General features: G+C 43.1%; 4 protein-coding genes across 5 annotated transcripts; 2 read left to right on the top strand and 2 right to left on the bottom strand.

The window, feature by feature from the left end:
* The first annotated feature begins 3,352 nt into the window (after positions 1–3,352).
* LOC120894018 (putative gustatory receptor 28a) lies at positions 3,353–5,378 on the top strand. The gene is made up of 8 exons (XM_040296343.1): positions 3,353–3,391; positions 3,507–3,693; positions 3,757–3,997; positions 4,082–4,201; positions 4,262–4,544; positions 4,628–4,753; positions 4,828–5,007; positions 5,072–5,378. Exons 1-8 carry the CDS (start codon positions 3,353–3,355, stop codon positions 5,156–5,158), a joined length of 1,263 nt encoding a protein of 420 aa, XP_040152277.1. The 3' UTR covers positions 5,159–5,378.
* A 1,596-nt stretch (positions 5,379–6,974) lies between these two features.
* On the bottom strand, positions 6,975–8,114 carry LOC120896954 (60S ribosomal protein L22-like). The gene is made up of 3 exons (XM_040301494.1): positions 7,989–8,114; positions 7,454–7,618; positions 6,975–7,361 (listed from the first exon to the last, which is right to left on the bottom strand). The coding sequence occupies exons 1-3, from the start codon at positions 7,998–8,000 to the stop codon at positions 7,095–7,097; spliced, it is 444 nt and encodes a 147-aa protein (XP_040157428.1). The 5' UTR covers positions 8,001–8,114; the 3' UTR covers positions 6,975–7,094.
* Positions 8,115–8,717: 603 nt separating this feature from the next.
* On the top strand, positions 8,718–12,988 carry LOC120897417 (endoplasmic reticulum-Golgi intermediate compartment protein 2). The gene is made up of 6 exons (XM_040302302.1): positions 8,718–8,997; positions 9,084–9,239; positions 9,315–9,592; positions 9,673–9,859; positions 9,923–10,033; positions 12,601–12,988. The coding sequence occupies exons 1-6, from the start codon at positions 8,889–8,891 to the stop codon at positions 12,873–12,875; spliced, it is 1,116 nt and encodes a 371-aa protein (XP_040158236.1). The 5' UTR covers positions 8,718–8,888; the 3' UTR covers positions 12,876–12,988.
* On the bottom strand, positions 10,330–12,602 carry LOC120897416 (sugar transporter ERD6-like). 2 transcript variants are annotated; one of them, XM_040302301.1, is made up of 3 exons: positions 11,858–12,602; positions 11,488–11,778; positions 10,330–11,419 (listed from the first exon to the last, which is right to left on the bottom strand). In XM_040302301.1, exons 1-3 carry the CDS (start codon positions 11,895–11,897, stop codon positions 10,362–10,364), a joined length of 1,389 nt encoding a protein of 462 aa, XP_040158235.1. In that variant the 5' UTR covers positions 11,898–12,602; the 3' UTR covers positions 10,330–10,361. The 2 variants fall into 2 exon arrangements, with proteins under 2 accessions (XP_040158235.1, XP_040158234.1); XM_040302300.1 differs by having other exon boundaries at positions 11,488–12,602.
* Positions 12,989–19,518: the final 6,530 nt, after the last annotated feature.

Raw genomic sequence — 19,518 nt, 5'->3', positions numbered from 1 at the left:
TTGAAGTGGGATCAATTTGTTGTCCACCCCAACTTGTAGACAACAGTTGCTGTGGCACATTTAAACATTTAAAATCCTTTTGTAATCTGTTGGCAAGCAGTTAAAATGATTGTTTTTTTTTATAAAAAAAATGGCCAAGTGTATGCTTATACACCTGTTTAGGATTGTGAGTATTTAAATCAATTAACAAAGGCCACAAAGGGACTAATAATGTTAATGAGTTTTCGGTTAAATTTTGTACCATGTCTGCTGAACAGAATACACAGCACATGCTAGAACTAAGAGAAACTCTGAACATACAATATACATGGTTAATTCACTTTACCTAACACATGAAGAGCGAAACATACAATATACATGGTTAATTCACTTTACCAAACACATGAAGAGCGTAGGCAAAGATAGACAAACGCTTAACAGTTGGAACAGTTTATATATCGTACCGCAAAGCAGGAACAGTTCTACTAGTGTTGTGTTTCATGAATCTTTCGTTGAGATTCATTCATATGAATCTACAGCGATGAGTGATTTGAATCTCTAAAGTTTCATGAATCCTAAATCCAGAGATTCCAGAGATTAATGGTTTTCAAGATTTTGAATTTGCGCTATCCCGTGGTACAGTGGACAACTCGCGCGACTTAACAACATGCCCGGCGTGGGTTCATGCCTCACATATATCGCGTCTCTCCGTGGCAAGGACTGACTATGCTGCTGCGTTGTACTTGCTAATAAGTCTCGAAAGTCTAGAATAGACAGGCATGATCGCGTAGATCAATCCAAAACACAGGAACATTTGCATCAAGACCCTGAGTTCTTGACAACAAAAGATAAACGCAACAAATCATTAACTTTAAAACACACAATCTAAAACTACTAAATGTAGGCAACCCACAACAACCCCGATGAGCATAAATAAAACCACCAACCCGATATTGGTAGGTCAAATTCGGTCGAACTGTCTCAGGATAGTACAATACCCTTCCAAAAGCCTATTCGTCATCTCAAATCAAGAGCATGCAAAGTAGTCCCCCTGCCTGAAGGTAAGACCTCTTTGCTCCAACACTTCTAGCAAGGGACACCTCTAATGGACTTCCATGGTCGCTTGGACGATTAATCGCAGGCTCAAATCAGTACGCTCTGCAAAGTTTTCGCTTCAGTCCGGCCTATGTCTGCCAAAACGCTGACCTTCTTCAAATGGTGTTTGAAGGCCGCCGTGTCCAGTGCACATTCGATCATAGTACAACTTGTGTTTTTTAATTGTATCCAAAACATTATTTAATTTTTGCAATTTGCAGGACAATATTACTATGCAAAATACATAGGTCGGAATAGTTACAGTAAGAGCAATGCAAAACATAATCCTGGTAATTATTCACTAAACACTGCGAAAAACAAACAATTCGTATAAAACACTCAAAAACATGTTTGCTTGTTTACGCGGGACGGTCTAGAAGTCTAATGATGTACGCGGCAGTCTTCCGCAAGATCAGACGTGGATATTTTCTCTACTAAGGCTTAATTCATTCAGAACTGGGGCACTTAGCATTGCGTGTATGTTTTATACCATTCATCCAATTAAAAAACTTTCTTTGAATGAATCATAGATTTTGTTATAATGTATTTAAAAATATGAAAAAAATTCTTCACTTCTTCTAAGAAATTCTCCAACTTTTCTGTTGATAGCGGTCTATTCACTGGCGCACAGCTGCTTCAGTCTCTGTTCTGGCCAGTAAATTCCATCAATGCTACATTTGTATAATGTCCCTAGTTACTGCTCCCTTTTTCTTTAATTTTTGATTCATTATTGCTCAATATCGCTCTACTGGGCGAAACTGGGGGCAATTTGGTGGATTCAGGTTTTTTTATATGAATTTCGTACCATTACTGTTGTACTATTGTAGCACGTCCTTATTGTAGCGTTGTACAATTATTCTTCTTCTTCTTCTTTTGGCACAACAACCGCTGCCGGTCAAGGCCTGCCAGTACCCGCTAGTAAAGTGGGCTTGGCTTTCAGTGACTTATTGTTACCATAGCAGGATATTTAGTCCTACGTATGGGACACGGTCTATTCGGGGCTTGAACCCTGACAGGCGTGTTGTTAAGTCGTTCGAGTTGACGACTGTACCACCAGAACGGCCCAAATTATACCCCCGGAATATTTTGTTCGGCTTTCACGTAGGTTTCACCTTCCATCACCTGATGGTACAGCTTTCGAGCCCAGTTTGTGGCCACTGTTTGTTGTTTCAAGTGTTTCAAGTTTCAATTAGGATGTTTACTGGCTCGAAAACAATCGCCATTAAGATGTTTGGCCAATTCGACGTCCGAGATGTTTGGGTTAGCCTGAATTTTCCGAACGAATTTCAATCGCATTTTATGATTCACAGTTCCACTCCATCGCTTAGTTTGCACTTTACGGGCAGTCGTCTGTATCTTCTTGTACTTTTCATTCACTCGTGCAACAGTCCACTTAGGCAAACTTAACCGTTTTGCCAGCTCCCGAGATGACACTAATGGATTAAGCAGATAGTTGTGCACAATCAGATTACGCTTCTCGTCTTGCATGTCGAATATCTTGGAGCAGGAATTGTTTGCACTAAATTGCATGCAAATTTGAAAAAGTGTAGTGTTTTCTGCTTTCAACAAAACGCTGTCCGAAAATTCCATTTTTGTCCTTAGGGGGCAGCACTATAATTCAAACAAAGAGCCCTATTTCTAAATGAACCATGCTTTATTACGATGAGAATGAGCTTCTTAAACCGCAATAAAAGGTAAAATGCACATCATATCATATCATAAAGCCATGTTTGTAATATCAAGGACAATTTTTATGTTTGGAACAACACTAAAACACAAAACTCAAGTTTATCGAGTCGATTAATCGATTTGCTTAAAAAGCAAGTTACGAATAAGCTATCTAATGCCATTCCATACAAGATCGTACACTAAAAAAAAAGCTGACAACGGCTTTAATTATTCTAAACCTTCACATAACGCCGTCTTATGTCGTGGATTGTGCAACAAGTAATGAATGTGTCTAGGGTTTCCCAATCAATTTAAAGAAATTATTCAACATTACATTACCTTCTAGATTTCGCAAGTATACTACACGCTTCACTGCCACAAGTTACCTCTTCATTTAGGCGACTAAAATAACAACCCCATAGCAAGTGATGTACGCCGGTGTATCTCTATGTATGCAAATTTAATCACGATTCAATTAACTAATGCGTATTGGGAACATTAATCTTGCAGCAGAATCGTTCTCCTCATCCATCATGCGAACGCCCGTGTGTGCATTGGTTAAGCGTTACCACCCTAATCACTTTCGGTGTAAACTTTCACCAGCCATAACATGGAAAATCCGGCTGCAAAATCAAGCTTCTGGGCTAAAGTATGTACTGTAGTAAATGAATAAGTGTGGAATATAGTTAAACCAAATGTGCATTGTGTTGTTTACACTTCCCTACTCCATGTTGATGCTTATTGCTGTCTTTTCTTTTATACAGATCATTGGCCTACAGTTGCACGATTCCTACGAAACAGATACCAATGGCAAAACACCCTCACTTTCAATCGTACGAATCCTGTACAGTATCATTCTGTTCGGTGCCTATCTCGTTGGACTTTACAAAGCAGTAGAACTGACCTTCGTTGTAGAATTTGCTGCAAACAGTCCAAGCATTTTTAAATTTGGTAAAGTATACTTGTTTAGTGTTGTTGTAACCTTATTACATCGTTTCCGCTCCATCTCGATAGCGTACATGACACAGATCTACTCCGGCGTGCTGGCCACAATCATCTGTTACGCATCGTTGTGGCGTACCGATCGGATGAAGTGTATCTACATCGAAGGGATTCAGGGTAGCAATGTGAAGATAAACGATCGTTACTATCAATTCCGCAACATGCAGATACCGATAAAGTATTCCATCCTGGTTCCTTTTTCGATTGGAATGCTGATTATCCTATCGGTCTGTGAAGCATATGCCCAGTATAAGTAAGTCCGTGGACATGCCTACATGTAACATACACGATTAACCTTCCACTCCACTAACGTTTCGATTTCTTACCATACGCACAGTCATGGTTATTACTTCACGATCATTACGATAGTGTATCCCCTGTGGATGTTTCATATAACGATTTTGGAATTCACAACGCTGGTTAAATCCACGGAGTGCATTCTAACCAAACTGAACTGGTATGTCCCAAACGGAACATTTCACCCAGACACGTCCTAAAAAGCTCTCGTTTTTTAAAGGATGCTGGATACGTTTCTAGAAAGCTTACAAAGACAGTCAACACCAAGTGTGACGCTCAAGGGAGAGAAGAATCCCACCAATAAGGTGTATCCTCTCAACCGTCGACCGTTCGTGCAGGAGCACGAGTTGATCAGCGGTGAACGGCTGACGTACATGTTCGTGATACACGAGAACGTGGCCAAGCTGGCCGAATTTATCAACGGTGCATACTCGACTCAGATCATTGCGATCGTGACGGTTACATTCGTCAACACACTGTTTGGATTTTTCATTGTAACTAAGGTTTGTCCACTACTCTTCTGTCTTTCTGGCCTCCAATCATCCTAACGTAACGTGATTTTTTTTTATTCTTGATGACGTTACAGCTGCTATTTTGGAACTATCAAATGCTCGACCTGATACTACGGGCCTGTCGATATGCGTTCGAGTGCATTCCTGCTTGCTTGCTCGTTTATTACATGCTAATTGTGTGTGCATCAACACACAGTGAGGTAAACTACGGGCAAAGCATACCATTTCTTCCAGTGCTGTAATCATGTTTTTTTCGTACCTTAACCTCTTCCAGCTATTTAAATCCGCCTCTTTGCTGCACAAGCTTCTGCAGTACAAATCCAACTACTTCATCGACGATCAAGCACTGTTCGAACGATCGAAAGCCATCGCCCTGCAGCTGTTGCATAGGAAGCGGTTTTCGCTGTTCGACGGAAGCGGCTTGTTCAGATTGGACTTTACGTTCATTTTTTCGGTAATTCTGCGCATTCTTGTGTTTTGGTTGTTCGATTTGACATTCTACCTTAACTAATTTGCAGGTTTTCAGTGCTGCTACCTCGTACCTAATTGTGTTGCTTCAATTTGATCTATCTAAAGACCTAGAAAAGTCCACAATCACAGCTTAAGGCAATGAGCAGTTATGCACCAAATTCTATTCTCAAGCATGTTTGTCGCTCTTTTTGGTGTTATTGGCATTAAAAATGATGTACTACGAGATTCAAACGAATATCAGACAAACAACTTAACGATCAGTGTGTTGTGGTCACCAGTGCGTCTCCATTAGATCCAAAGCGTGTGTAAACACAAAAAATACACGCAGCCATTTTTGTGTCCTTTAGAATAAAACCTAGCCCATAAAACTGCTGGTCTGTAAGCTTTATCCGATTCCGAAGTTCCGCTATCTTAGGACGGTTGTTGTGCAGAGGAATTGTCCATACTACGACCGACACCATGGCCTGAGATTCAGGAAAATTAAAAATGTTAACGAAATGTGACATATATTGCACATTGATTCGCCCGGTGGTCTTCTAGGGTCATAAGTTTTAGACCATCCGAGTGGAGGATCCTCTGGGCGTGTTTGAGCGACGCATTCTGTGGATTATCTTTGGCGGTGTGTTCGAGCATGGAGCTTGGAGGAGAAGGATGAACCACGAGCTTGCTGAGCTGTAGGGCAATCAATCCGGGCATCCTGACGGTGGGAAAGGCTGACAGGATACTTTGGCTGGGGCATGTTACGAGGATGCCGGGCTCAAGCACCACCAAGAAGGTGTTCGACAGCGAGTTCGTCACGAGGCGCAGGGGAGTTCGATGATTTGACCGCTGAGTGGTTAAATTTGTGAGAAAAATGCACATTTGCTATGATATTTCTCTTGGTAAGATTTTGGATGTTTCATATTTTGACTTTTAGGTGTTAACACATCCAGTTAGCGGTCACCTACTGTATGTATGTATATGAGAGGGATTATATGGCGATATGCTATTAGTGGAATTACACGTTTCCGTCCATACTTTTTGCATTAGTTCCCCCGATAACACTTGCGAATAATTCATATTCTATCCACCGCTACAACTCCGTCTAATCCAGATGACCGTAAGGCTGCGTTTCTTTGAAATTGCAGTGCTTCCTGCTGGCCGCTGGCGAACACCGTTCTGTTGGGCTAAATTCATCCTATTTAAAGCCTTCTGCAGGTATTTATCAGAATATTAGTTCGTTGCATGCAATTTCATATTTTTCCTCATCATTCCGTGCTTGAATGGACCAACGGATCAATCAATTCGATTCCGCCCTTCTCTTCTTAAGTCTGCTTAAGCACAACACATGTACTTGTTCTAGGTCTGCCTTGTATCCTTTCCAAAACGTCTGATTTTCCTCTTCTTGGTTCTTTTTTATCCACAGTGATAAGATAGGCCCGAAACCCCACCCCCCTCCCCCGTCACCATTTGGACCCCATTTTTCTCTTTTTATCTGACCGAGCTTAGTGACTGGTAATCAAACCTTGTCTAAGCCACTTTAGCATTATGAGACTGATTATTATACCCACAAAAGGACAGTCATTCCATAAGAGATCCTTTTGCGACGGGCATGTGTTAATGTCAACGATTCTACGACTGTACCATGGGACAGGACTGGCATGCCTAAAATAAACAATAATAAACAACAGATTCAAAATGAGATGATGCAAACAATACATGCCACCAAAGTTGATTTCAACGCGCCAGAACGACAGCGAATTCACTCAGACAGCCGGACAACCAAGAGACAGGCATGAATACTGCACAAACAAATAAACAACGACACGAATCATCTCCAAACCACAATGAAACTGCCTCAAATGAAAAGTAAGTAACCAATAATTCACAGCACTTGTCTCCGGTGAAAGAACACATCATACCATTTCGGATTTTGGCTTCACACCATAACACATGAAACACAGGATTAGATACTGTTGGTAAAAACCGCCGATGATGTTACGGTTTTTCTCCCACCATTGTATTGAATTTTCACAAAAACGGGCAAATCTCCAGTACAGTGCACCATTCACCACTTCCAGCAGTTCTGGTTTACTCGTTCTCTTCCTCATCGTCGTCGTTCGAGCTGATTCGGAAGTATCGCAGCTCGTACAAATCCTTATCGTTGGACACAACACGGATCCAGTCGCGGAGACTGTTCTTCTTCAAGTACTTCCTGGTCAAGTACTTCAGGTAGCGCTTGGAGAAATGCACATCCGAGTTGACGTACACCTTCATCTTCTGGCGTTCGAAGCTCACGTTGCTGCCGAGGTTGCCGGCCTTTCCGTTTACCTTGAAGCGCTCCTTCAGATACTTTTCCTGTGAACGGAACGGGAGTCGGATGTTATTAGGGATTTGTTTACCCCTGGCTTCCGGTTCCACGGCATGTCAACAGTCTACTGTGTACTTACAAAGTCGGCCACATCCATGATGTTGTCCTCGGCGATGTTGGTGCAATCGATGCCATACCGAAGGTGCTCACGCTTCTTCTTGATGGGATTTTTGCCGCGCAGCACATTCTTCTGAGCCGGCTTCTGAGCAGCAGGCTTGGTTTTCACCGCATTGACCGATTTCTCCTGAAAAGCGAATAAAACAAACCCATCAGTTGATATTGTAATAACACGCACATTCACAACGATCGGCGGGAACACAGTAACATATCCATTATGCTAAACACAACACAATCGTAACCTATGAATCGTTCGGTTTGTCGGCCAGCAAGGAACGACAGCCCCATCGAGTAAGCCCCGCAAGTCAATCGTACACAGTGCTGACACGTGCATACGCTGGGTCACATTTGGAAGGCGATTTTACGGTCTTCCCACGTCACGAACAGAACGATTCATAGCCGCTCACGATCCACTCGGCACACGGTACACGGTGAATATTCATTTTTGTGATTTTTGCACCGAAAACACGGGTAATTTAAGATTTTATTTAACCTACCACGGGAGACATGGCTTTTCCGGGCGATAGCTGAAGTAAGAAAGAGCTAGCGATGGGCGTTCATGAACGGAATCATTCATCCGTTCCGTTCGCGGAGCTGAAGCATTCCGATCCGAAAACTGAACAAATGTTCCATGGCAAATATCGAAATGGAATTAATGTTTTAAAATAATTTATCTTCACCTTTACAGCATTTTAAGAGAAACATATTTGAAATTGTGTTATTTGAAGGAATCACTGTATATTTTTTAAGGAATATCTTTAAAGAATTCCAGTTTTTTTAATAACATGTGAATAACAAAAACAAAATGTCGAAAATATCATTTTTGAGCAACATTTTTTAAATTTTAATTACCTTAAATGAATGCATTCATCCGAGGTACAACTTGAGGAATATTATTTTTTTATTATAAACTTTATCACATGAATTGAAAAGACAAAATGCAATGTATTTTAAAAGTCATGTTTAGGGTTAGGGTTAAAGAGTATAATCTTCGTGCATTTATTTTTGTAAATTAATAAAGCGCTCTGCTTGTTCTACTCAGAATTATTTGGAATTTATTAAAATGTGAAATAAATTAGACAACATCTTTGAACAAATAATTCCGAACAAATTAATTCCGATCCGTTTTAATTACGCCATGCCCATCCCTAAAAGGAAATCGAAGGGTGATGTTCAGTTCAGTTGGCAGCAGTGCGTTTTGAAAGCAAAATACCAAGGTGCGTACAGACTATTGTCTATTTATCTTGTACACAGCTGTTCAAAGCTGTAAACTTCATACGTCAGCTCATGTATGCAAAAAAAACGCAAACCAAAACATTGCCGTCCAATAAACATTGCCCAAAAGCCGCAAACGGTGCAGATAGTGTAGAACGGCATAACAACTATTTTTTCATAATATGCTCCGCTACAGAGGTGTTAAACAGGCCCTAGATGCCGTTTCCCGACTGGATGCATTTCCCAAAGTAAAGGAAGAATTCGTACAACCGACGCGTGTCGGTGGAACATGTAAAGCTTGAGCCTCTCAATTGAGTTGAAAAAAGAAAAAGAATGGCGCATATTAATTATCCATTACGGAAACATATTTTTTGCAGTATCCCTCATCAGCCGACTGGTGATTGTGTTTCTAATCTACCACGAAGTAACATACTACTTGGACTCGCGATTGGTATTTACATTCGTTCCCGATACGGATCTGCAGTCGAAGCTGAAGGTACACATTGACCTAACGGTTGCAATGCCATGCAAATGTAAGCCATCGTGCCACGTTGTGGCTGTTTCTCCCTTTCGTTACAATACTAAACGCAAGTAAACCCTGTTTATAGCGATAGGAGCCGATATTTTGGATTCAACCAACCAAAACGTTTTCTCGTTTGGTATACTGCAAGAGGAAGACACCTGGTTCGAGCTGTGTCCCAGTCAGCGCGTGCACTTCGACTACATGCAGCATCACAACTCGTACTTACGGAACGAGTATCACTCGATAGCGGAAATTCTGTACAAATCAGATCACGCCGTCGTGTACAGCATGCCCGAGCGGGTCATCATTCCAGAAAAGCCGCACGATGCGTGCCGCATTCACGGTGTGCTCACGCTGAACAAGGTTGGTAGGAATGGAAAAGAGTATTCCTTCAAATGCACTAGCCAATGCTAATTCCAATGCTGTCTCTTGCATTATTATAGGTTGCGGGCAATTTTCACATCACTGTCGGCAAAACGATACATTTCTCCCGCGGACACATCCATTTAAACAGCATTTTTGCCAACACGCAAACCAACTTTTCCCACCGAATCAATCGATTCAGCTTCGGGGATCACACCGCCGGAATCATCCATCCACTCGAAGGAGATGAAAAACTTTTCGACAATGGTAAAATGCTGCTACCTTAACCACCTGCCGCATGGCAATTTATATGTATTCCATCCTTCCCAGGGCAAGTGATGATGCAGTACTTCATTGAAGTGGTCCCGACGGATGTGCAAAAGTTTTACTCCCATTCCAAAACGTACCAGTACACTGTGCGGGAAAATTTGCAACTTATCGGTGAGTAACAGCGCGTGCCAGCGTACTTATTCATTACAAACGGTACACGTTCACGGGTCGCAAACAATTGCCGATAAAAGCAAATCGTAATGGGCGGGTAGCGGGGGTGAGATGCTTATCTTTTCCGTTATGACGGGGAAAAGGGATTTACTTATCGTGCGCGGTACAGGGCGCGCAAACGTGAAACAATACGCAATCGCGGTAGACTTTAGAAACTAGACTTGCACCGATTTGACGTTGATTATAATTTTTATCTTCCAACCAGGGAAGACAACGGCAAAGAAGAGAAAGCCACGTTTAGGGGGAGGACGATTTGAATGCTCGATTTTTATTTTTTCTTGTGCATGTACATGTGGACCGCCTCGCGAGGATATTTGCCCCTTGTGTCCGGTATCGTGAGTACAGCGATCAGGCACTTGAGCAAAATCACACCCGAAAACACGAGCGTCTTGATGTACGTGTTCGTGAGCGTGCTGGGCACGTTGAAGTAGATGATGTACACCACCATGTGGCCCACGTACTCGCAGATCAGTATGGACGACACGGACAGGGCGCGCTTCTTCGGCGGGAACGCTTCCGACAGCATAATTTCCGACACCGGCAGCATACCGAACGTGTTGAACACCTCCGCTACGATGTAGAGGAAGGGCGGAATCCAGGTAGCGACCACGTCGTACGTCGCGAGAATAATACCAAGCGCCAGCATGAACGTGCCCGTAAACGTGGACGAAATGCCGTACATGAACCGTCTCGGTAGCAGATCGATGATCAGGATCGCAAACAGCGAGCCGGCAAACTTGCTCAGCATCAGTATGGACGGGGCCCAGTTGTGCGTGAACAGGCCGAGCGTGAACATCAGCGACATCAGCGACATTTTCGCCGTGTTCATCGAGTAGTTGAAGAACAGCAGGTTGGCCAGCTTCACCAGCAGCACCAGCTGGAACGGTGGGAAGTTGCCCTGGCTGAGGAAGAACGGCGAAAGGCTTTCGCTTTCCGACGCGAGCGTCTTCATATCCTCAAACTCGTCCATCAGCGAGGGCGACTCCATCGAAAGACCACGCAGCTTGATCAGGTTCGACCGTGCCTCCGACTCGTTGCCGGACGTCGTGAGCGTGTGGATGGGAGATTCGACCACCAGGAACCAGGAGCACAGCAGGGCAAAGGTGGCGAGCGGCAGGATGACGATGCCGATGGCACGGTTCGCGTGCATGTTCGGTTCCACCACGAATACCGGGTTTGTCGTAACCATCGACAGGATGGTAAACAGTGCAATACCACCAATGATGGACGACACCAGTATGGCGACCAGCTTGCCCCGATAGTTGCGCGAAGCGATCTCGCCCACGTAGATGATCGAAACGACGTGAGCGATCCCATGTCCAAAGCCTGCGCAAAGGGAAGGGAAAATTAGGAAACACTGAACGGAATGGCCATGCTGACATACTCGAACACACCTGCTATAATACGGGTAGCCACTGTGGCCGCATAATACGTGGGCATTGCGATGAAAAATACGCCGTTGATAATGAAGAAGAACGCCGATAGCATTATCCAGACACGCGTTGGCAGCAGGTTTTTGGTGCCGGCCACAATCAATATGATAAATCCGCACCCGGTGAAGAAGGACAAAATGGCGAACCGAAACTCGTCGACCGAAATGCCGACCGCCCATCGATTGCCGGACATGTACAGATGCATAATGCTCCAGCCGATGTGCATGCCACCACAGAACAGGAGCATCATACCTATGGAGACGTTGGAACGGGGGAGATAACGTTTACCAAACCATGCACCACATTTCATTTTGGCGTGTACACTACTCACTGCACAAAATGCAGGACAGCTGCTTGAAGAATCCAGCCATTTTTTCGCCAGCAGGATTCTAGGGCTTTAAACGGCACTGTCTGTATGCACCCACTCACTACTCTGTACGCTTTGGATGGACGGATGGACGGCGGCGTTGAACGGCCCGAACACGACTGAAGCAACTCCGCCAGAACACTGAAGGTTGCCCGTTTGTACGCAAAACCAGTGAACACTGGCAGACCCCCTCTGGCCTCTCGTCCTATCTGTTCCTTAATCTTTATCCGCCAGCCCGGTATCGAAGGCAACCGGCACTTGGGTATGGCCAGTGGAAGACGTTCGATATTTTACACCGGTGCTACTTGCACGTATTGCTCGCCTACTAGCGCGGGGCAAATCCCTTTTCTCCTTCTGTTTTATGTTTTTTTCGGGCGAACTCTATCGATGTGATTATCGATACACGTTATCAGTAGCGTTTTTTTTGGGTTGGTGATGATAAAATCGGTAACGGTTGTCGTGAAGGTGTTTAGGCCACCCCCCGTCCGTATCAGGTAAAACGCATTTTAGATACCATTCCCTCCCCATTAACCCGATGTTTGCATTTTACGACCCTTCACCGTGTGTGCCGTACTTTGTTTTCCTCTCTTCGAATCCACATTGACGTACGTTCTGCAGTGTCGGAGGAGAGCACACAGATTAATTCAGATTACAACACCGCCATTATTCTTCTTCCTTTGATCTTTGTTTTCTTCTTCTTCTCCCAGATATCGACAAGGGTATGCAGGGTGTAGCGGGGATCTACTTCAAGTACGATATGTCTGCCCTGCGGGTGCTAGTCCGCCAGGATCGGGACAGTATTGCACACTTTATTGTGCGGCTCTCGTCAATAATTGCCGGCATAGTGGTGATATCCGGCATGCTCAGCAAGTGCATGCATCTTATTGGAGATGCGTGCTGCAAGCGGCGGTACAACGACGAACCAATAGCACGGAACAACGACGGGACGGCAACCGTCAAAGGGGCCGTTATTGTAAGCTGACAAGATGGCGCACAGCGGACGCGCGAAAGACACGGGTAGCGTTTTTAACGATAAGCAGGAGCGGTGAAGCAAATTCAGATCTGAAATAAATCCCTATTGGTGTGATAAAAGTGGTTAGCTTGTTATCATTTGCCGTTTGGAGGTGCAAAAGAAATAAGAAGAGAACACGAAGCGTTTAATTGGAATATAATGCAGCTGATGCACATTGCTTGATCAGTTCTGCGATTTATTTTTTTTAACTGGCCAACCTGGTCTCGAAGGCAATATTTTGCACGGTTGTTTAGTTAGTGCCACATGTAGTAACATAGTACTGATGAATACTTTCGTTAATAATTGATTATTCATAATTAAATAAATTCACAAATAAATACGTTACTTGTATTATTTTTTCATTTCTTTGTGACTATTAGTCTTCATGTAATACTGTTTATACAACATGAAAAATAACTACTGACTGGTGCTCGGACCGTTCGCAATTTTTGATCTAACACGAAATAAACAAAAACTGCGCAATACTTACACACACACCTCGTAAGGATGGGCCAAAGAGTCCTTGTTATTATTGAACCATTTTAATTTATATAAAAAATGTCAAACAAAAACAAAACATTTCGGCATTTACATCCAATTTTACTTTTTTCCATGAATCATATGATAAGCGAATTCTTACGCCACTCGCGACGAGCCTTGACTTCGATTAGGCAAAAAAGTACATCATGATTAATGTGTTTATCGTAGATACTTATCTCTTTTCTACGTTGCATTCATCATAATGTATGCGATAAGATTACAAAAGTTTGAAACGATCAAGCAGCCAAGTACGTTTGTTTATTCACTGAGGCCATTTGTGCGTATTCGTTTTTCAGAGCATTAAAATGGCACTACGTAGTTGCTCCATTTATTAACACACAATACTTTTGTTCAATGTTTTTCGTAAAACCAGTTTAGTTCTAGTAAGCTGCAACCAGAACTAAAATGATTTTACGAAAAACATTGAACAAAAGTATTAAAAATTCAATTGCATCAGACCGCGTGCAATCAATCTACCTGATTATCGATATGTAAGCCCATTTATGCGTTTGATACGTATCTGAGTGACAGAGAGATAGCAACACAAGTATCACTGGTACTTAATGTCTCTGCCACTGGATCTAGTAATTTCATCAACAAACATCTCATCCTTACAGATATACACTAGCACCGACAGGTCATGTCGATTCGATCTGTTTCATCTGTATTTCTTTACATTCCTGGAGGAGGAAATTTCCTGCATCGCAATAGCCATCGTATAAAGTTTGTAGTTCGTTCTTCTACAAATATTTTGTTTATAATTCGTGATTCCAATGATAATCTACAGCGGTTGCACGTTCCATTGTTGTTATGGTTCCAAAATTAACACAATTTAAAGATAACAGCTCCTCTACTACATCGCGGTTGACGTTGTAAAGTGGGACAATGCTTTTCAAGTGGAAAGACACATTCGCGGTCATGCCGGCCTATACATGCAGGCATTTGAGACTTACTCTGTATTTAGTACCACGCAGCCGGATAGTCAGTCCTTGCTACGGAGGAATAGTCCTAACGAGGACTGAACCCACGATGGGCATGTGAGTAAGTCGTGCTTACGCGTATCGTAGATTAATTTGAAGATACATAGTTAATAGGTAATACACACATCTATTATGCTCTCGATGTATGTAAAGCATCTGCCTAATAGTAAAAAATTACTAAGTTTTAAGTGATTTACTCTATGAACTACAGAGCAATTCTTAGTAGGGTCATTTGACCAGTGGCGGATCTAACGGTAGGCGGACTAGGCGGTCGGATTTAGGGGCCGATTTAGGCCCGTATAGTATGCCGTACGAACAGAGTACTAGCGACAAGGGCCCCGGAAGGATGGCCGTTGGGGTCCCGAGGCTGGTGAATCATCCCCCCCCCCCAGTCAGCAAAAATTTTAGAGCCTGTGACTGATAATTGAAGGGACCCCGACGGCATTTCAAGTTTACTGTTCAATATCCCAACAGCAAGTTAGAAAATTACAATGTCTGGAAGACGAAGGTCGAATTCGTCCTCATCCAAGCAGATTTAAGGCAGTATGTGACAAGCGATGGAGCGGGCAACACGATGGTCAGCGCGATGACATTACGAAAAGGCCACATTGACTTCGAAGGTGTCGATTTAACAAAAAAAATGTAAAAAGCGTTATGCTGATAGTAAGGATATCGAGCATTATATATTTGAGATGGAAGAATTGTTTATGATTCTGACGCAACGTCCAGAACGTACCAGAACGTTATTTTAGCCGATGGCACTGCGACGAGGACTGAAGGAATTGGATTGTGTCGAGAACTGTCTCGAGAGGATAACACATTAAGAGTGGCCCTCAACGATGTTTTGTTCGTCCCGAGTTTAGAGATAAACTTGGTATCCATGAAGAAGCATGAAGATGTTCTTTCTGACTTAAGCGGTTGGCGAATCGTGAAGGATCAGATGGTTTTTGCAGCAGCAACTATTTCAAGGGAATTGTATTGAGAGTTGCTTAAAAAGCAATGACTGTGAAGAGCATTCTGTTAAAAAGATGTCAAGATACAGTGTGCATCGTAGCGGAGTTCCACGACTAGCCAACCGTGTTCCAGGGGCGAGGGATAGTCCCGAACGTGACATGTGGATAAGAACCATGGACGAAGGACCCGTTGGCAAGCACACCATATATCGGAGCATGCTGAGGGTCCCCGCCCGAAAGGATGCCATTAAGAATTGATGCTAATGGATCCTGGACAACGGAATGTACAACAGAAGGAGGTCGGTGAATTCCATACATTAAAACGATGAGTTTCAGAGTCCGTTTCAGAGGTGCTCTTCTGCAAAGATGCATAGGGAAGTAAAGTACAGTTTTGTCATCGATCCAAGCCGTTCGAGTTGACGACTGTATTACGAGATAGCCACTAACGAGAGCCCTTGTTAATCCGCTCCTACGCTCACACAAAATCCTTACGCACCATGACTTCTCGTCAGCATTCCCTTAGAAGTACCAACAATGCGTGTTTTTTTTTTAACATTCACGAAATTTTTTAACTAGACCATGAATGGGGTGCAGTGCAAGGTAAGAGTATCGAACGTCAGAAACGTTCGAATCTCACTGTGGTTTGATTCAAGATCGAGATATATCGTGAGATATAACGCACATTGATTCGCCCGGTGGTCCTCTACGGACACGAGTCCTGGACCATCCGAGCGGAGGATGCAAACGCTCTGGGCGTGTTTGAGCGATGCGTCCTCCGGACCATCTTTGGCGGTGTGTTCGAGCATGGAGTGTGGAGGAGAAGGATGAACTACGAGCTAGCTGCGCTGTACTGCAAACCGAGCATCCTGACAGTGACAAAGGCTGGCAGGATATGATGGTTGGGGCATGTTATGAGGATGCTGAACTCATGCCCCACCAAGAAGGTGTTCGACAGCGATCCCCAGTTCAGCATCAGGCGCAGGGGAGCACAGCGAACTCGATGGCTGGATCAAGTGAAGCGAGACCTGTCGGAGATCGGATGTCTACATGGATGGCAGGCTGCAACCAGGGACCGAACATCCTGGAGAATGATAGTTGACCATATCACATCGACGTGCTCTATCGTGAGCAGGCAAACAAGAGAGAGAGAGAGCGAGAGAGAGCGCGAGAGAGAGAGAGATAGAGATAGAGAGAGATAGAGAGATAGAGAGAGATAGAGAGATATAGAGAGATATAGAGAGATAGAGAGATAGAGAGAGAGAGAGAGAGAGAGAGAGAAAGAGAGAGAGAGAGAGAGAGAGAGAGAACATAATAAAAATTGATCGTCGACTTGAGCGACCTAATAGCAACATGACGGTCATGGGTTTAAATCCCACATGATTTGAGACCCTTAAACATAGGAATAACTATTTTGCTTTGGATAAATCAATAAGCCATTAATAGTCAAGACGCCAAATAAGGTAAAAAAGCAGAAGTTGAATATTGTTACGTATCGAGTTTCTCGTGCAGGCCATATGTCTTAGACTCTTTTTTTTCTTAGTCGTAGGGCCTCCTTGATGGTTGCTTTTCCTTCGAAGATTGGATGTGGATGCTAAGCCCAGAAATCAAGTGGCTCCATTTTATTTCTGGTTAAGAGTGAGATGTTCACTATTACTCCTTAAAGTATTGAATGCTGCTTTTATTAAAAAGGTGGCTTACTAATGTTCTGCGTTTTCCTTTTTATCCTGCTAACATGAATATTAAAAATCACAGGTAAAAATTTCAATAATAAAATTTCTAGTTACGGCTGATTAACGTTACTTTCCAGCAATAGCTTGGATGCTTTTTGTTTAGTTTACATCCATACAATGGATACCATTTTGCTTATAAACAATCCAACGCCCACTTAGTCTTGAGTGTTTTGAAAGGTAAGGAGAAGAATAATACAGTTTTCTGTTTTTGGTAACATGCATTTTTTTTAATTTTTGTTTGTTTGTTTTTTTTGCTGAGAAAGTGTTTGCATTAACGGTCATACTTAATTTTATACATCTATTTTTTGTTATGCACTACACTAGATATGTGGTAAATTTGAGCCTTCCTGGATAGCTTTGTTTAAATTGTGTATAGGGATACCGTCTTCACATATTGATTAGTATAGTCATGGGTTGTGTTGCATGCAAAAATCAGACTATTCAACTCCATAATATTCGCTATTGTGAAGCTAAGCGAACATTTGGATAAGGAATACCGGTTGCCCGACTATCAGGGGACCTCATAAGCTTCGCACCTTTTTACATTTATGTTTTCAGTGATTTTTCACGATATCAAGCCTAATATTGTACAAGAGCATAGTTACGGATTCTTGGCTCCGTATGTGTGGAAGGATAATGAAGGAGCCGTTATAACGACGGGCTATGCGAGATGTTCGACGACCTCACTGTCGTGCAGCGTATCAAGCTCGCCAGGCTCCGATGGACTGGCCATGTTGTACGCACGGAAACGGGCGACCCAGCCCGTTATGTATTTTTAGGCCATCAACAAGGACAGAGGAGGCGTGGTAGGCCCAAACTGAGGTGACACCGTTAAGGTCCGTATAACGGATTGGAAGACGAAGGCGCGAAACCGTGAGCGGTTTCGGACAGTCCTGAGGCAGGCCAAGACCGCAAATCGGTTGTAGCGCCTGATAAGTAAGTAAGTATAGCTCAACATTATCCTCAGCGATGTGTGAAAAAGTGTTTCGATAAGTGGTCCAAACAACTGTCCACAAAGTCAGAAGAAAGACGATGATCTACCACGACGTATATTGAAAATAACGATAGATGACGTAGTTGGTGGTTTTTGGTTTTTGGCTGGATATTCGATAGATGATAGTTACAATTAATTTCAAAATCTTAAACGCATGCTATGGTGTTACTTATTTTCTATTTCGTATGGAAAAATACCAACTACAGTCTGAACTCACTGGTCGAACTACGATTCCCTGCCAACTATTAAATGTGTTGGGCATGGTTTTTTCCACGACAATAAAAAATTGACATTTTTCCTAATAGCCTATGAGATGTTTGATTTAAAAAAAACTGGTTTTTACATACAAACTTTGACATTTTTCTCAATAGCCCATGAGATTTATGTGATTTTTTTGTCAGAATAACTGGTTTTTACATATAAACTCAAGTTTTTAAATTAAACTTTCAACCAACAATCGAGCGTTCAACTAACCTTGAGGCGCGGTCCGTTGAGGAGTAATGTTTACTATAGCATTTAAAAAAACCGTTGCGCAACGTTTCCATCATTTCAAATCCTTACCAAACACGTGGCATCGGTCGTGAACACGCGGCCAATGTTGTTTATTGATACAAGTACATCAGGAACATTTTCAAACCCCGCCCCTCCCCAAAACGGAAGCTTTCAAACTCCATACACTATGTGTGGATAGTTTATGTCCCGTTTATAGGAGGGTGCCGTCCCCATTTTGGGTAAAAATCCACGCAAACAATACGAGTGTCGCAGTACCATTAACAGGAAGAAGGGCACGGGTTCGCGTGGAATTGTGGATCGCGATCCCCCCACACGGTGGTCATTTTCTCTGCAGCGTGACCTGCACAAAGCACGCTAGATGGATGGGTGGAACGTAGCTACTAACAGGGGGTGGGGGTGGGTGTGCTGGGCAAGTTGCTTTATGCCATAACTTTTCCAAGGTGTCCAGCTTAAGGAAATCAATGTATGTGGCGTGTGGGGACAAACGAATAATGACTGCAGACCATAATACATTCGCCATTCGCCCCTCTGCCCGTTTGTATGCCAGCACAGGCAGCACTCGGCTAGGGTGGTTCTAATTTTATCATTTCGCCGTTACAAATGAAACGACCAGAACGCTATGATGTGTCGCAGAACGAAACGGTCACAATTCTTTGACGCGTTTTGAAGCATTGATTTTTTCCGATGGTATAATGGGCAAAAAACAAGAACCCTACCGGACGTGGAGCCGGGTGGATAGATAGGGTGAAGGTATTTAAAAAATAAGAGTGTCATAGAAAATAGATCATCAAGCGCCTAATCTGCACGAAAGTCATCGGATCGTGATGAGTCACGGCGATATTTTTAGAACCGGACCGGGCGAGGGGAATTGGGGTGGCAGCCCCCCACATCGCCTAGATACCG

Source organism: Anopheles arabiensis, chromosome 2 (genome assembly GCF_016920715.1).
Source record: "Anopheles arabiensis isolate DONGOLA chromosome 2, AaraD3, whole genome shotgun sequence".
Lineage (NCBI taxonomy): Eukaryota > Metazoa > Arthropoda > Insecta > Diptera > Culicidae > Anopheles > Anopheles arabiensis.
The sequence above is the reverse complement of the archived record's forward strand: the minus strand, read 5'-3'. Positions and strand labels throughout refer to the sequence as shown.

Excerpts from the sequence above, each read along its gene's own strand:
- LOC120894018 (XM_040296343.1), top strand. The coding sequence starts at position 3,353 with ATGGAAAATCCGGCTGCAAAATCAAGCTTCTGGGCTAAA. Across the intron at positions 3,694-3,756 it reads TCCAAGCATTTTTAAATTTG|CGTACATGACACAGATCTAC; the intron begins GTAAAGTATACT and ends CCATCTCGATAG. Across the intron at positions 4,754-4,827 it reads GTGCATCAACACACAGTGAG|CTATTTAAATCCGCCTCTTT; the intron begins GTAAACTACGGG and ends AACCTCTTCCAG.
- LOC120897416 (XM_040302300.1), bottom strand. The coding sequence starts at position 11,836 with ATGAAATGTGGTGCATGGTTTGGTAAACGTTATCTCCCCCGTTCCAAC. Across the intron at positions 11,420-11,487 it reads GGCTACCCGTATTATAGCAG|GCTTTGGACATGGGATCGCT; the intron begins GTGTGTTCGAGT and ends CCCTTTGCGCAG.
- LOC120896954 (XM_040301494.1), bottom strand. Across the intron at positions 7,362-7,453 it reads TCATGGATGTGGCCGACTTT|GAAAAGTATCTGAAGGAGCG; the intron begins GTAAGTACACAG and ends TTCCGTTCACAG.
- LOC120897417 (XM_040302302.1), top strand. The coding sequence starts at position 8,889 with ATGCTCCGCTACAGAGGTGTTAAACAGGCCCTAGATGCCGTTTCCCGA. Across the intron at positions 9,240-9,314 it reads GGTTGCAATGCCATGCAAAT|CGATAGGAGCCGATATTTTG; the intron begins GTAAGCCATCGT and ends CCCTGTTTATAG. Across the intron at positions 10,034-12,600 it reads GGAAAATTTGCAACTTATCG|ATATCGACAAGGGTATGCAG; the intron begins GTGAGTAACAGC and ends TTCTTCTCCCAG.